Source organism: Rhea pennata, chromosome 18 (assembly GCF_028389875.1).
Source record: "Rhea pennata isolate bPtePen1 chromosome 18, bPtePen1.pri, whole genome shotgun sequence".
NCBI classification, from domain to species: Eukaryota; Metazoa; Chordata; class Aves; order Rheiformes; family Rheidae; genus Rhea; species Rhea pennata.
Window position 1 is genome coordinate 5,377,583 of NC_084680.1, and position 15,696 is coordinate 5,393,278.

General features: G+C 42.2%; 1 protein-coding gene across 3 annotated transcripts in view; it reads right to left on the reverse strand.

Moving 5' to 3' along the window:
- Window positions 1-6,630: 6,630 nt before the first annotated feature.
- Window positions 6,631-15,696, reverse strand: part of TNC (tenascin C) — a 73,602-nt gene continuing 64,536 nt past the window's right edge. For all 3 annotated transcript variants that reach the window (XM_062590672.1, XM_062590670.1, XM_062590671.1), the window contains 7 exons: window positions 14,788-14,918; window positions 13,902-14,034; window positions 11,842-11,993; window positions 10,764-10,860; window positions 9,893-10,054; window positions 8,478-8,641; window positions 6,631-7,959 (listed from right to left, as the gene is read on the reverse strand). In XM_062590672.1, the coding sequence (XP_062446656.1) occupies window positions 7,849-7,959; window positions 8,478-8,641; window positions 9,893-10,054; window positions 10,764-10,860; window positions 11,842-11,993; window positions 13,902-14,034; window positions 14,788-14,918 (950 nt within the window). In that variant the 3' untranslated portion in view covers window positions 6,631-7,848. The remainder of the gene's footprint in view (window positions 7,960-8,477; window positions 8,642-9,892; window positions 10,055-10,763; window positions 10,861-11,841; window positions 11,994-13,901; window positions 14,035-14,787; window positions 14,919-15,696) is intronic.

The following is a 15,696-nucleotide window of genomic DNA, read 5'->3' on the forward strand; positions in this document are numbered from 1 at the left end:
TGAGAGCCTTTAGGCCGGTTCAGGGAGAGGCATTCCCAGCACCAGCTGATGCTGTGATCTTTGGAGAGCAAAAGGTTCAAGCCACCCAGATGCACTCACACATGTGAAATCAGGGTACTTCCTCCAGTATAGCCCCACTTTACATATACATACATATATATTTTATTATATACATGAAATATATAAAAAATATATATATTATACACAATATATATTTATACAATATATAAGTATATTTTTATATAATATATACATATATTTATAATATATATATTCATATATATAAGAATATATAAATGTATTTATAATAGAATGATTTATATGATATGTATTTTTATGTATCTATCTATAGGTACATATATATAATTATTTTTCTCCACCCAGGTTTATGTCAGTCAGTTAACACTTCTTGGCTCTATGGTCTAGCAACATCTCTGCTGAGGCTACTTGAAAATTTCCCTTTGGAATAATTTTCTAGGGAAAATAGCTTTTTTTTTTTTTTTTTTTTTCCTTTCATTTGCATGGAAACCTACAATATTTTGTTAATTAAAAAAAAAATCTTAACCCTTCTCAAAGTTTTTGCCCATACTCTTTACACTTGGTTTGATGAAAGACTGGAAATTACCTGCAAGACTAACCTTGACTAGTTCTGCTCTCTAGTGACACGTCTAGTTTCTCTTCCATTTGGACAAGAAGCAGTCTTTTTCACATCATTCCTCTTCGCTCAGAGAGAACAAGCAGCCAGACAAGCCAGTAAGTAAAGTAAAAGTAAAGCGGCAAGGGAAGGGCGGGGAGGAAACCAGCACTTTCAGTCTTGAAAGTAGTTTCAGTTTAAGCAGTGGACAGAGTTGCAGGTTAGCTGTTGTTTTTAACCCCTTCTGAACAACCGGAAAGAAGGGTGATGTCCTAGGCAAGCGGAGCCACAAAGGTGCCGCTGAAGGGAAGCATCTGTACCGAAACCATCCTTGTGTGCTTTTCTTTCCCTAATCTGTCTGGCGGTCTTGCTCTCTTTCTCTCTTTCCTCTTTGCAGCATATAATTTACAGTAAAAAGACAGGAAGCTGAATGATTTCCTCTGAGGAAAGTACCCGACAGAGAGGTGAACAAATAATATTGGTAAGTAAATTCAGCAGGCTGGTTGACTTCATCGCTACTCCTGTGTCCTCCACCGTTTCAGGCCGAGGTGCGATCTCGCTGGCGCCGGCGCCTTTGATGTGGGTGCGCCGGCGCGCGGCAGGTGACAGGGACGCCGCGCTGGGATTTTTCCCCTGTGCCGCTCCGAGACAAAGCCGTAGCTGCTGTTTCGAACCGGTTTCCTTGATCGCCCTACCCAGACCTTTGAGAAGCCAAATGAGGGGACCAAAACCTCAGACAAAAGGAAAGAGACCTGAGCAGCCTAAATTGCAAGGCCACTTTGAAAACCTCAACCCAAATTATTGTAATTTCAGAAGTCCTGAAGAGGAACTTTTACCCTAAAAAAACGTATCTAGAGTGTCACCTAAAAGGGTACAAGTGAGTAACTCTTCAGATAGCATCTCAGTGAGACTATGAGTTCCCCATACTTTAAAAGTGAGTAAAACTGAGGTGGGTTTTGAGTATGTATGTATCTAAATGTAGGAGTAGAATGGATGAAAGATAAGCAGAGATAGCATACTTCAGTAGAATATCAACTTCTTGGCTTAACTACAGTGTAGTAACTTCCTTTTTTTGGTCTTCTCCAGCTCCCACTACCTCCACAAAACCATCCTTTCACTAAACATATTGCAAAGCTTTCAGGTGATTATATTTTGCTGCTCCATCCTCCACTTGGGATACCATTTCTACTGCAAAATAAAATAGGGCTGATTGATTGCTTTTACACAAGGAACATGGGTTGACACAAGCCCAGCCGGAGAATCCGCCTCAACACTATGGATGTTGCCCCCAGGGCTGCTAGGCAAGGGAAAACCTTTGCGTCTTACACCCATCAGGGCTGCTGCTCTGAGGCTGCTCGAGCCAGAGCCAAGAGCAGGCTGCAAGCACTGAGGACAACCCAGAGTGCCAAGGTGGTTCTGATATTAAGTGTTTTGGGTTTTTTTTTCTGAGAATTGTCATTACCTCTCACCTAAACCAGCTTCTTCTTCACCACAGAAAGGTCATGTTATTCTCTAGATTGAAGATCTGATTGTGTTTTTGTTTTACAGTGTGGCTGTCAGCCTTCCAGGAATGATGATCATAGGCACAGCTCTTGCTGCTGTCTGCTCACAGTCACTCACCTTATTTATCAGGACAAACATATGTTGTACCCACACAAAGCTGCTGCTATGGCACCTAAGGCTGCGATTTCTTTACCTGATGAGGCTGACGGGGAAGTACCCAAGAAGAACGTTGTTCATTGTATATGAACAAAGACAAGAGTTAAGAGGATTTCTGAGCAGACTTTTTCAAAGAAAATGATAAGGAGATCCTAAACAGGGGATATCCCTACCTGAAGATCTAGAGCTGCTGAAGGGTTTGTTTCTTCTTTTTTCCTTTTACACATTTTTTTTCCTCCCTACTTCCCATAAAATAACTTTTATGATTTTTCTTGACTTAATTCAGTGGTGATGTGATAGTCACATAATGTTATATTAGATTTTCCATGCACTGTGTTTCAAATCTGCTCTTGGCTTCCGGTCTGTCTGTAGCTGCTGACCAAGTGCAAGAAACCAGAAGCAACCGGCCGTCTGCCTGTCTAGACCCTTCTACCTCTACTCCGGGGCTCACGTCACCTTGCCTAAACCCCTTGGAAGCAAGCTTTCGAAGTAGGGCCCAAACAGCATCTGATATAACTTTGACACGTGTAAGTGCCTCGGTATCAGCCGAATGAGGCACAACTGCATGCATCTGCTGCGGTGGCTCCACCCAGCCTTCTCGGCTTGAGGAGGAGTGAGGGCGCAGGAGTGTACAAAATGGTCCTGAATACTGTAAGACATTCTCCAGAGCTATCTTAGTCCTAATCATTTTTTACAGAACACCTTGTGATGCCAATGGGCCTGGGCAATAAGGACCTGCCTAGGAGCCTGTAGGGAGGCATCATCATCAGCTGAGGTTTTTGTAGCAGAGAGTATTTCTCTGATGGGAAAGTCTTCAACCTTTTCTTTCAAAGAACATAAATTCTTCCAGCCTCTGCCCAGAGACAGTAACATTTTGGGGCCTACAGCCCTTCATTAGTGAGACTTCAAATGCAGGACACAAAAGGACTTCTCCAGAAGATTCAAATATCCACAAGGATCTACAAGATCCACTAGCCATCAAGAATTATGAGAAAGGTATTGTCCCAGCAGCACACCCAGGTCTTCCTCCAGCCACTTGCCAGGTGGAGGATCACGCTGCTGTTTACTGGTAAGACATAAACATTTGTATTCAGCTTTCATTGCTACTAATCAATGTCTGATAAAGAAGGTTCACGAAGTTAAGGACAAATGACACTTAAAAAAAAAAAAATACTGCTCTGCCAAAGTCTAGCAACCTCAGAGTTAATGTGGCAGCTGCAAGCAGGTTTTTTAGGGCTGCAGTTTTGGATTCAAGCACTTAAAACAGAGGCCAGATGGGTGGGAGGGGTGCACAGGCAGGTAGCACATAGTGCTTGACTCCTGGTTATACACACTCTTCAACCCAGGGGAGCCTTGCACATCTATCCTGAAAGGCTTCTTCGCATGCCCAAAGTCCTTTTAAAGGAGCAATTCAAAGCTGTAATTCTGAATGAAGTAACTTCCAAGGAAATACAGAAAATAGAAATTGCCTTCTATTATAGACCGCTGCAATAGTTTGGGCCACTTGTTCACTAATGTGGGCTCGAGGAAGATGCCCTGGTCTGGTAGTTACATTTAGCCCAGCAATAGATGGGATTAAATCCACAGATTAATGAACAAAATGGAACAGTATCAGGAGGAGACAGAAGAGAGCTGCACCCAGAAGCAGAGTATCCTAAGAGAGTGCTCATATGGAATCAGACAGATGGAGTCTCTTCCACATCCCGCAGGAGTGCTCTAGCCAGTATGTTACTACAGCTGCACACTCATACTTGGATTCACACAAAGCAGCATTTAGTAGCCCAAGTCCCACGAAAACCCCAAGGTTTTAATATATTAACTGCTGCCATGAATTTGAACCTCGGTCTCAGTGCTGACCTACCCAGCTGTCTTTTGCACAAAGCTTTACCTGCTGGCTTGAGGGTCCCCATGCGAGTAAGAAATCCACATCTGAGAGCGTACTAGGGCTGGAGTGCAAATAAGGGCATGGGTGTCTGGCAGACCTGAGCATACACACTGGCTGAATCAGAGGGGATAGGTGCAGCTGCACTGGAATATATTTGTCATCTGCATGTCTCAGAAATACTCGATTCCTGTATGTATGCGGTCCTACCACAGAGATTCCATTCACTTCTCTCAATATGATGTCCCTCAATGTCTTTGAGAGTCTGGACTTTGCGGCATGTGTGTTATTGAAACCCTTCCCTTCCTGCCCCCTTGAGGCTCCTAAACTGCTTAATCACATGATTTAAAAGTGCTAATCCCAATGCTAAGATGGTTTATGCCTTCTGAGTTTGCAAACCACCCAGACAGCAATTCAGCACAGCCTCGGCAAGTTTGGAATGAAATTCAAAACTAAATGTGTTTTCAAGTTATTCTTGTAAGTTACAATCAGGGGAGAGGAGGGAAGAGAAAAATATGGACAGAAAATACCGCTTAAAATAGGCCATGATGTAGATGATCGGTACTGAGTCAAGCTTATAGCGGGTCTGAAGGGTATTTTGGCATTCATTACTTTGACAATTTGCCAGTTTCCCTCGCAGCAGTAACCTTGAAAAGTACCAAGTGGATCATCTACGAGTGGGTAATTACAGGAAATATCATCTTTTTTTCTGTGTCACTTGTTAATGTCATATCTGAGGCTAGCTGCAATGCTGAGCTCGTCTCCAGCAGCCGTGTTTGGATCGGCCAAAGCTACATGACATCACAGCCAGACACAGGCAGCTTCGTGAAGTTACTAGAAAAGGGGAAGTTGTTTTATAAATGTCACTTCTTTCTTTGAATGTCTGCAAACAGAAGACTGCAAGGGCTTTCATGTCCCCACTTATTCAGAATTATTTAGTGTCATTTCCTAATACTTTGAAAAATATCTTAAGAGGGGGGCCATGATTCTTCACCGCTGCATTTGCTTTTTAATAGTGCCCATCGTTTGCTCTGACAAACACCAAAGAAGGCCCGTTAATTACAGAAAATGTGTTTAATGTAGTGCTGCAGCTCAGACCCTTGCCAGTGCTCTGGAAGGGCAAAAGACACTCATGTTCCCTGTGCAAAACAAACAATATTCACTAGTATAACTTCAACTGGGGGAAAAGAAGAAAGAAATTCGAAGTATGTGAAATAATATTCAGAGAGAACATGAACAGGACGAGTTCCTCCTTCTTTGTTGAGTACTTTTGCTGTAACATAGCTTCCACTTCTGCAAGCCAAGAGTATTTTATCACAAAAAGAAAAAGCCTGTTATCATAAGGAGCAAAATTGCTGCTCTGTGGCCACAGGGCTTTACTGTACGCAACGAGCTCTCCTAACACGGCTGCAGAGATGCCAAGGACTGTTAAGAAGCTCTGAGTGCCAGATGCCTCCGTACAAGAAGATGGCAGTGCCTGGACTGATGCTGGGTACCTGCAAGATTTCCAGATGTTGCCAAGCAGAGTCTCGGCACAGACCAAGGCAGACTCCGTGTGCCATCTGCTGGCCCTCAGAACACAGGCGCGTACTTGAATTGCACTAAAGAGAGTTCGTGGCTACCAAAAGATGCTGGAATAAGGACCAAATGAACAGAAGACCTCCAATGTATAGCTAATTCTCTGAGGAAATTCTCCCATTTCCCCAGCCAGGCCTTTCCCTTTCTCATCCTCTGCACTGTCTGCAGCCTGTAGTCCTAAAGCTGGCTTCATGGTGAGAAGCTGTGCACTGCATTAAGTGACTCCTGGGAGACACATCACAGGCACCTACACTAAAATCATGCTTCAGATAATGTTGGACATTTCTGAAATGTACTTACTGAGACTGATTTTTGTGCTTTATGGCCCAGCATACAGGCTCTGAAGTTTGTATCTGCAACTCCTTGGGGCTTGGCATGGCACTCCCAGCTGTCCCGGTGCTTTCTCACAGGGAGGCTGGTCCCAATGCAGACCCCAGTGATGGGGTCCCCGTTGAGGTGATGTCAGAGCTTAGGTCAAGACTGTGAACCAGACAGGCTTGGGGCACGACCATGCCCAAGTGGCTAAAAAGCTCAGGAAAGTAAAAATCAAAGGACTGCAATAAATAAAAAGATACAAATTAGGATTAAGTGACTTAAGAGGAAGTGGAGGGATTCCCTCCCTCCCTCCTGATTTTGAAGTTTTTTTAATAATCTTTCACTCCTGTGCACACTTTTCACACCCTACTTCAAATCAGCAATATCTGACCTCACCTAATAGCTACCACTCCACATCACGTCTTATTCATGGAGCCGGTCACATCCGCTCCTACCCAAAGCCTCTTCTTGCCCAGTCACATTCCAGTGATGGCAAAGAAAGAGGCAGAAACATTTGCTCTGTTTGAAAACTGCAACCTTGAAGTAGGGTAGAGAGACTAGATTAAAACAGAAGATCTTTTATTGTCTTCACTTCAAGAATGTGATACAGAGGAACTACACATAGTTTTCATTCATATAAAAAAGAGAGCCCTTTATTTACACAAGTGTTCAGAGTCACCGTTGGTAGCCAACCCTAGCTCTGCATTTTCTTTGTGTTCCTGTGTTAGTTATTCCCACCTAGCTGGAGCAAGTGCTGGTCAGTAACACTTAGAAATACATGTGAAAAGCTTTTGGGCAGGCAAGAAAAGGAAATGTGTTCTAAAAGAAACCAAATCCTACGGGCCTTTCGTTGCAACAGACCCAGCAGAATACTCACAACTGACCACTAATAAAGGAACTGTTTTCTATATGTGCTTAGCAGACCAATCATTCTCAGCCTTTTTTTTAACTCCCCGCCCCCCTTTAACTTACTGAATATACCCTGGATGTGCACAAATTCAACATGTATGAAAAAAGGTAGAAATTTATTTAAAAGTAATTGTGCTTTTATTTAAAAAAGAAAATTTACAATCAGACACTGTCCTGCTGTGTTTTGGAAAGCATGGTTCTCTTAAAAATGACAAAACTTAGCTTATTACTATTATCATTATTATTATTACTTTGTCATTATATTAATAATATTAATTTTATGCTTAAGTTTAAAAACATACTGCTTTCCCCTTCCCACCCCATCCTTCTCTGTGGTACTTGATATATATATATAAAAAGGCTTTCCAATGACCAAAGGATTTCATTTATAACTAATAATAATAATAATGATAATTAATCGTACACATTTCTGTGTGTAAAATATGGCTGGTTCTAAAACAAACTACCAATGTAGAAGCTGTTCTCCCTCCCCTACCATGGGCCACCCAAGAGATAGTCAGACTGTGCAAGAACTTCATCCCAGAGGCTTTCTGAGAAAATAAAAATTAATAAAACAACATACAACCCTTGAGATCATTGTCTTTGGTGTAAAGGACATTAATTGCAGGCAGCCGGAGCTGCTCTGCTGAAAACGTGGTGGCTGCATAAGGCTCGTTGTTGGGACTGCTGCAGAAGCCTCTGTCGGGCCAAGTCAAGGGTTGCTGATGCTTTGGTAAGGTTACCAGCTCCTCACATCCCACCACCCTGTGATACCAGAGGATCCCCCCCTCATCCCCACTCTCTCCCTCCCTCCTCCCCTCCCCTCCCCTCCCCCCATTGCCCTGCCTATCGCCTTCATCATCCTGGGGCTTTACGCTCGCTTTCGTCTTCCTTCCAGATTTCGGAAGCTGGAGGGTCTCAACTTCATCTCTGCAAACTGGATGGAGTACTCATGACCCTTCCAGTGGAACCAGTTAACACCCTGAAAAGGCAAAGATGAAGCATGAGAGGGTGCATATTCACTTGCTCTCCGTTTTCAGCCTTTACTGCCCTCATTTCAGATTGCAGGTTCGGTTTTCTATCTAGCAAACACAGCAAAGTAAAAGCACTTTGAGAAGCACAGGCCAGTGCTCTAGCACACACAGCACATATGGACCAGACCACACACTGTCCCCTAGAGCAGCCATTCTTTCCCTGGCCTTCATGGCAGAAAGAACTTTGTTTCACATATGGGAACCTATGGTTGAATGGTTGATAGTTCTTCCCTGCACACCCGGGATTTTCCCATGGAAAAACATATTAAAAAACATCACTATTTCCTCAGCTGACATTAAATTGTTGTTCAGTGAGAAACTGCACATGTCTTTTCCTACAAATCTTTTACTGAAGCTCTGGCATTTGGCTACCTGAACCACCTGAATGAATGAATGAACAATAGATTCATTATTGCAGTTCCCACTCTTCTAATGCATTATTGAAGCCTTCAAACACCAAGCTCACCTGACTGTGGCTGTTGTCACCATATCTGCCCATCAGATTGACTCGGTGACAATTCTTGTACCAGAACGCTCCCTTGTATGACAAAGCACAATTGGTGATGGCAGAATCATTGTCTTTGTCAAAGGTGGAGAAGGACCTTCCATTATGGTAAGTCATGGAGTCACCTGGATGACAGGATAAAAGAAAGAGCAGGGTCATCGTTTGCATGATTTAGATTATACGGAGGGGACCACTCTGCACAAAATATTTGGACTGTGCCATACAGCAGCTGAAAGGCCTGGCTGTGTGTCTAAGTTTTTCAAAATGGACTTGTTTTACTTCAGAAGGAAGCACACAGTTTTTGTCATTGGAAGCCATTCAAAACATTTTCCAGGTCATCCGTAATCACCAGCTTATTAAGTGGTCACTCAGCAGCTCTGTTTCTGCACTTCTTATTGGAAACTAGACTGTGGCCCTCTCTACAGAAGGTAGTTTAAACAAGCCAGGTTCAAAGGGATTGCCACAAAGAGTGAGTTGAGGCCACAGGAGTCTCCACACTTAGATGGTCCATGCAGTTAACCTACCCATCTTCATCAGCCAGCAACACAGACTACAGCTGTCTGCCTACTGTTAACTTCCTAGGCCTAAGGTCTGGGTGCCCACTTATAGTTGGGTGTAATGGGGGAAGCCTTCAACATACATGTGGAGATGAGCTTATATTCAATGCCTTAGGATCTCCTTTTACTTAGCCCTAAACACTCATGAAGAAGTAGTAGTCATATCAGATCCTACTAGCAGTAGCAGCCTCCAGGTTAAATCCTGTAATAGACATTCATTCTAGTACAGCTGGAAAACCTTTGTGTGCACCTCTAGTAGCTGTGCAGAAAGTTCATGTAATGAGAAGAGTCCATAAATGGATCTTTCTGTTGTCTGTTTTATACACCTTGCAGTACAAAGTATTTCCCTTTGAGATATCCTGTGGAGCTGGATTCACATCCTACTCCTCTGAAGCCCCAAAGAGGACTCAGTAAGAGCAGCAGAGTTTGCCTCAGTATAATTACAAAGGACAGATGATTTGTTCACCAAAATTACAAATCATTTTATAGCAGGAATATAGCATATTCTACTGACAAGAGATGAGATTGTGCCCAACTATTATTAGCTGCATAAATGACAATCAAGTATTGCCTAGATGAGATATATGCCTGTTTAATACACTGCTTTACATTCTATCATAAGCATGCCATAAAAAGTGGCAACTGAATGAACAGAGGATTTAGAATGGAAGCATAAAAGATATTGATATATTCATATTTTCAAATGCCTGATACACAAGAGGTACCTGCTGCGGGGATGATCTGCCACATTTACACATCGTTACCCTGAGCCAACTGGAAGGAAATTGCAAATCAGAGGAAAAAAATATACCAGCTTACCTGCTGTGCCGCTGTATCCATCTACTCTTAGCCGGTACCGGCTCTTAGCATCTCCAACACTGAACCTGTCATAGACAGCATAAGCTGTCTCGCCTCTGTCTCGCAGATCCACACGCAGCTCGTACTGGCCCTGAGCAGTGATTTTGTGGAGGTTCTCCAGACCTGTAGAAATATATGAATGATCCATTTATCTCCCCATGTTTATCCTTCTTCCATCATGTTGTCTCATAAAGACCATCTAATTGGTCTGTATAGATAAAGTAGTACTTAAACACTGGTGAAGAAAGAGAGCTTATGGAGCTATACGGTAATGTGAGTACAAAAGTAAGTGGTTAAAAATGGGCTGGCAGAGACTTTAAGAGATTCTCATGGACCTTCTCAACCCTTCTAATCACAGCAGTATGTAACCCTTTGGGAAAAGTAATGAAAGGTGTGATTCATTATCACCAAACAAATGTTAAGCAAGCTTTGAAAATTTGCTTTTCAGTTCTATTCACCCCACTTTGTTTCTTTGGGCCATTTGCTTATGTTGGTTGGGGTGTCCTAGGAATACAGGAGGAAGGTTTGCAGTTGCTTCTCAGGTAATCATGGGATTTCTTACAGAGCACCAGGGAACATGGATTTGGAACATTTACTAACCTAGGAAGAGAAGAAATCATATTTATGAACTGCAACTGGAGGGGAATAGATTGGATCCAACAATCACAGAATGCTTTTCCTAGTCTCCTTAGCCCAATCTTCTTGCCACAAGGAACTTTACAAAATATTTTTGCCAACCAAATGAAGGCTGCAAAATGGCCCCTAGTCCTTTGGGAGTTTTTTTTTTTTTTTTGATTATTCTTTTTTTTTAAGATAAATTCTTGCCACTTACCTATCCAAAATTCATCCTTAGGATCTCCAAAACCAGCCACATAAGTTCTCCAGTTCTTGTAGAAATCTTCCTTTCCATTCTGCCGCCTCAAGAACACCTACAATCACAGCATGCAAGGAGCATTATTGTCATGCTGCCTTTGACATAAGGGATACTAGTAGCTGTGATTTTTGCATTGAAGAGCATGGCACTGATGGCTCCCCCACCCCTACCATCCAACACAGCAGTCTCACTGCAATTACTGAATAGTACAAAGTCTGTTGCATGTTGTTTTTTTTTAAATCAAGTCTCCAGTTTGCAGGATTCCCAGGCTCCTCTGGGTTTTGTGGCCTTTTAATTCTTGCCCTCTGCCCCTCACAGCCCTGTATTTCTCAGCCAAGTCCTTCTATACCCCTCAGTCTCCTACCCATGTATTTCTCCAGTTCTTTCTCCCTTTCTCTCTGTGTGTTGCTCCAGCATGTTCAGGTTTGAGGCCATGTCAGAGGAGAGCACTAGCATTTTTACTGCTGTTCATCCATTGTCTTTGTGGGACATGTCCCCCGTAACGGCCTGGGAGCTCTATCTGGCCACCATTTCACATGGCAGCTGAATGAACGCCTTCTCTGGCCTGGCTCCCCCTACAACTGCCTGCAAGGGGTAGTACCTCTGCTTTAATCTCCTTCACTCTCCCCGCACTCTAAATTGAGTCAGTCCACCTTCATCTCACCTAACTAGCTAATTTAGAAGGTGTGTATCCAATCTAAGATGGTCATCTTAGCTCCCTCAATAGCCAACGGGAGAGATCTATGTTATTTGGCAGCAATTCATGCTTTTCCTAAGTGCTGAGACCACTGACATGACCATCCCCTAGAGATGCTTTCTCCTTCTCTGACTACAGAGGGAGCTGGCAATCTAGCTTCTAGGCATGGAGGTGTCCTACACAAGACAAAATTCTCCAAATTTATAGACAAGGGAGCCCTACTCTAATGCAGTGCTATGAGAGATGCTGTAGTTGACCAAGGCTGGGACCTGTTATCCCTTCTCACGGCACAATCAGATGACAGCGAGGGTTGTTTTGGACCCTCTGCCCATTACTCACAATCCATCCACCCCCATCCTGGCTCATGTCGCAGAAGACTTGCAGAGGCTGTGCCTTGTCCCCGTTCAGGTAAATTGTGTACAGCCCAGAGGCAGTTTCTCCATTCAGGAGAGCCTGGGAACAGTCTTTAGGATAAGGATAGAGAAGACCAGCTGAAAACGAAACAAAACAGGGAACAGTCCTTGAGAAATCAGCACTTACAAAGAACGTGGAAAATAGTAACTCATGTAAAAATCTGTATTGGGCCAATGGCACAGGCAGGTTACAGAGCCCAGAAGTTCAGGCCATAATGCTACCCTTCATACAAAAGATTTACAGTGAAGAGCAGATGATGTAGCTCATAGAAAATATTCAGAGACCAATTTGTCCTTTAAGTAAGCTTTTGCATGTCTGTCTACAGTTTTGGAAGTGTTCTAAATGTCAAAAAACTACCCCTGCTATGATAGGAGTGCATCCTCCAGCTAAATATTTAATTGGCCTGAGCTGTGCATACAGCAACTTTTGGGTAAAACCAAACCTGCAAGTCTCTGATTAGGTGATAGAGAAGGGAGAGGGAAATGCAGAAGTCCTGCAGAGGCAGGACTGCAACAAAAAATAAATAAATCAGGAATTACTTGCTAAGAAGTATAAAACTAAATGTGTTACGAAACTAGGCTTTTTTTAAAAAACAAAGCAAATAATGACAGTTGAAACTAAAGGGAAATGTTGCTATGCATTTCTTTCTAACAACAAATTAATAGCATCATCACAGTCAATACAATTTCTAAACATAAAATAGCTTTTTTTAAAAAAAATCACTAAGGTCGTAAACTTTTTAAGCCAATGGTGCAATTAAGTGATGTTCTGAGTGGGTCCACAGGAGAGTTTCCAACTCTTGCTGCCCATAGCATGACTGTCACTCCAGCTTGCTCTAGATCGCTGCCTGTGCCTCAGCTACAGAGAAATTTGCATCTGCTTTGGGATTTGGAGGAAACCATCTCTCAGCAGGGAACTACTTCAGTGTTTCCCTATCACTGAAACTAATAGGATGCATACATATATTTAGAGTTAAGCCCAGGCTTAAGCAGTGTCTGAACAAGAGGCTGACCCTGTGTTTGCATGGGGGGAAGCAGTCTGTTCAGTTCCTGCTTACGGCCAATATAGCGAATGTCATTTAAATATAACCAGATTCAACTCTTTTCTTATTGCTGGTTGAAGATCATTTCCTGTTGGTGGAATTCACTTTGTTTTACACGAGAACTGACTGTGAGTAGACCTAAGGCTCTGTGGCTTTTACTAGCATTTCTGTGAGTCCTTGAGCTGAAGTTAGTGCAAGTGGTGGAAGGAGGAATGCACACGTTTGAAGGTCCTGCTGGGTCTGAAAGGCTGGAAACAGTGAAAAGGGAGACGAATGACAGGCAAGATTTCACAGTTAATACTAAGCACCATTTTATTTTTCTTACCATCAAAAAATGTGTCAGTGAGACCAGTGACTGCCAGCTATGTCAACTGTGAAGTGACCTTCAGAGAACCCAATTTATTATTGCATTCAGCTTGCTGGAGAGCCTTTCCTGCTACAGCTGGAAGGAATATGCCAGTGTGGCAGTATGAAAACCGATCTCAAAGAGGAGAAAAAAACATGTCTAGGAATTCTGCTCTGAGGATCACTGAACTGATTTTTTTTGCACACGTGCTTTGCTTTCTCTCAAGCTAAAAAACTGATTTGTTTTCAACACATAAATAAATTGGAACATCAGTCTGGGTTTTAAAAAGTAATTCTCCTTTCAACATTTTACATGGGAAAGGCAGAATATTTACTCAGGAGGACGACTATGGTGACAAACATGGATGGATAGGAAGAAATGAATTTCATCTTGCCAGTCTGGGAGAAGGAGATGGGACTATAGCTCAGGGAGCACCGAGACTTTTGCACTGACACTACCAGTGAACGAAGCACTTACTGACAATTGTATTAAAAAACTTCTATGAGATCTGTATCTGCTTATCGTAGAGCTCAGCTCTGTCTTGAGGGCAGTAACTTAAATGTTATTTTAGCTGCTTACACACTTTAAGGTTCTTACTTGTGGTGAAAATAGTCTGGATTGCTTTGCTCTTCAGAGATCTGTTCAGTGCCTGAAGTTTCACCGTATATTGAGTAGATGGGCTCAGCTCTGTCAGGCTGTAGGAAGTAGTCTCAGGGCCCAGGATGACTTCCTATATGGAGAATAAATAATACGGAGAAATCTCAGTGGGAAAATCTTAAAGGCTGTAATTGCTACATATTTTACATTTGTAGATTATTTTTATGTAAATTATTTATGGTATTTTAACATTTAAATTATCAATAAAATACTTTTATTCCCTGAAGACTTTTATAATTCTAACTTTCATTAGAAGAATGAGAAAAGCTGTCTGGAAATGAATGTTTATTGTCATAATATTTAAGCTATGTAGCTTCAAAACAAGTTAGCATAAGAATTTGCATGCATTGAACACACATGTTTTATGTATGTCTCACGTGAAACTCTTAAAAAATTAAGCAGGGTCACCCTTTAGTATATGTGTTGGGAAATATCACATATTTCACCCTACCTTACACATCTAACTTTCATGGGAATGGATTCTCCTGAGTTAGGAAAGGTGAATCCCTTTCTTTGGGGCATATGAATTCATTCCATCGGACAGGTTTAGAATGAGGGAAAATGATTGCTTTTGCTTTTTCTCTATCACAGAGAGAGGACTGTCAAAGTTTAGGCTGCAACTTAGCTGTTTCAGGATATGAGTCAGGAAAGTACGTAAGTAAGTTTTAAATTCATTTGTGTTCAAGGCAGCACCTAAACATGCACTTTGTATTTTACCATGTTTAACTTCAGGTGTGTGTTTATGTCCCATGGCCAGACACTACTGAGCATCCCTAGTGCTCTGTTTTAGGACACAGCCTCTCTGGTGTGGATACCAGCACCATACCTTAACTTTGCCATCAATGGACTCGTAGATCAGGAGATAATCAGTGACAGAAGCACGTGGAGGCCTCCAAGTTATCACAGCTGTTTCTGACTGAACCTCAGTGGCACTTAAATCTCTTGGAGCATCTAGCCCTGAAGGAGCCAACAGACCGGTTACAATCACATTCATGTGGAGTTAAGTACAGAGGTTGTCGTATGGGTGCGATACTAAAACAGACTAGGAAAGCAAACTTTTCCTCTACAGAAAATTGAAATTAAACAAACATCCCATTGATTTATTCCTTAAATTCATTTTGTGCTTTAAAAAATGTTATCACTAGAAGTTCTAAACTGTAGTTATTTATCTAAGTTAAAATACCGGCCTGTTTTAGGCATGTTGGTTTATAAGCAGTTGCATCGAAATGTCTTTTGAAGCAAAGCTGTGCCATTTGATATTTCACACAGAAAGACAGATCATATTCTCAAGAAAAACGTTTTGTTTCCAAAGAAGCCTCTTTTGAATAGGAAAACTTTTCATATAATATACTTCCTCTGGCTACAGCCTCTCTTCTCCACCGTAATCGTAACAGTGAATTTGCGTGGCTCTGTTCTTAACTCTTCAGTAAATGTTCTTGGATGAGGCAAGTAAATGAGCAGTCTGTGCTCAGTAAAATGAGAACCATGCCTCATTTCACTGGTATTCAGAGGAAGCTGTCAGGATGGAACCAGCAGAATGGGTTCAGTATTGCCACCCCACTATCAGCCCCCAAACGACTGCTCCTGCTCTTACTTTGTGCAAGAACTGCTGCAGAACTGGTGACAGAAAACTATGTCCTGGGCCAGCCCAGTGGCCTTCCATCAGAGGAAAATATAGTGCAAAGACTATAAAATTCAGATTTCTAGGTATACAAAAACATACAATGTGCTGGAT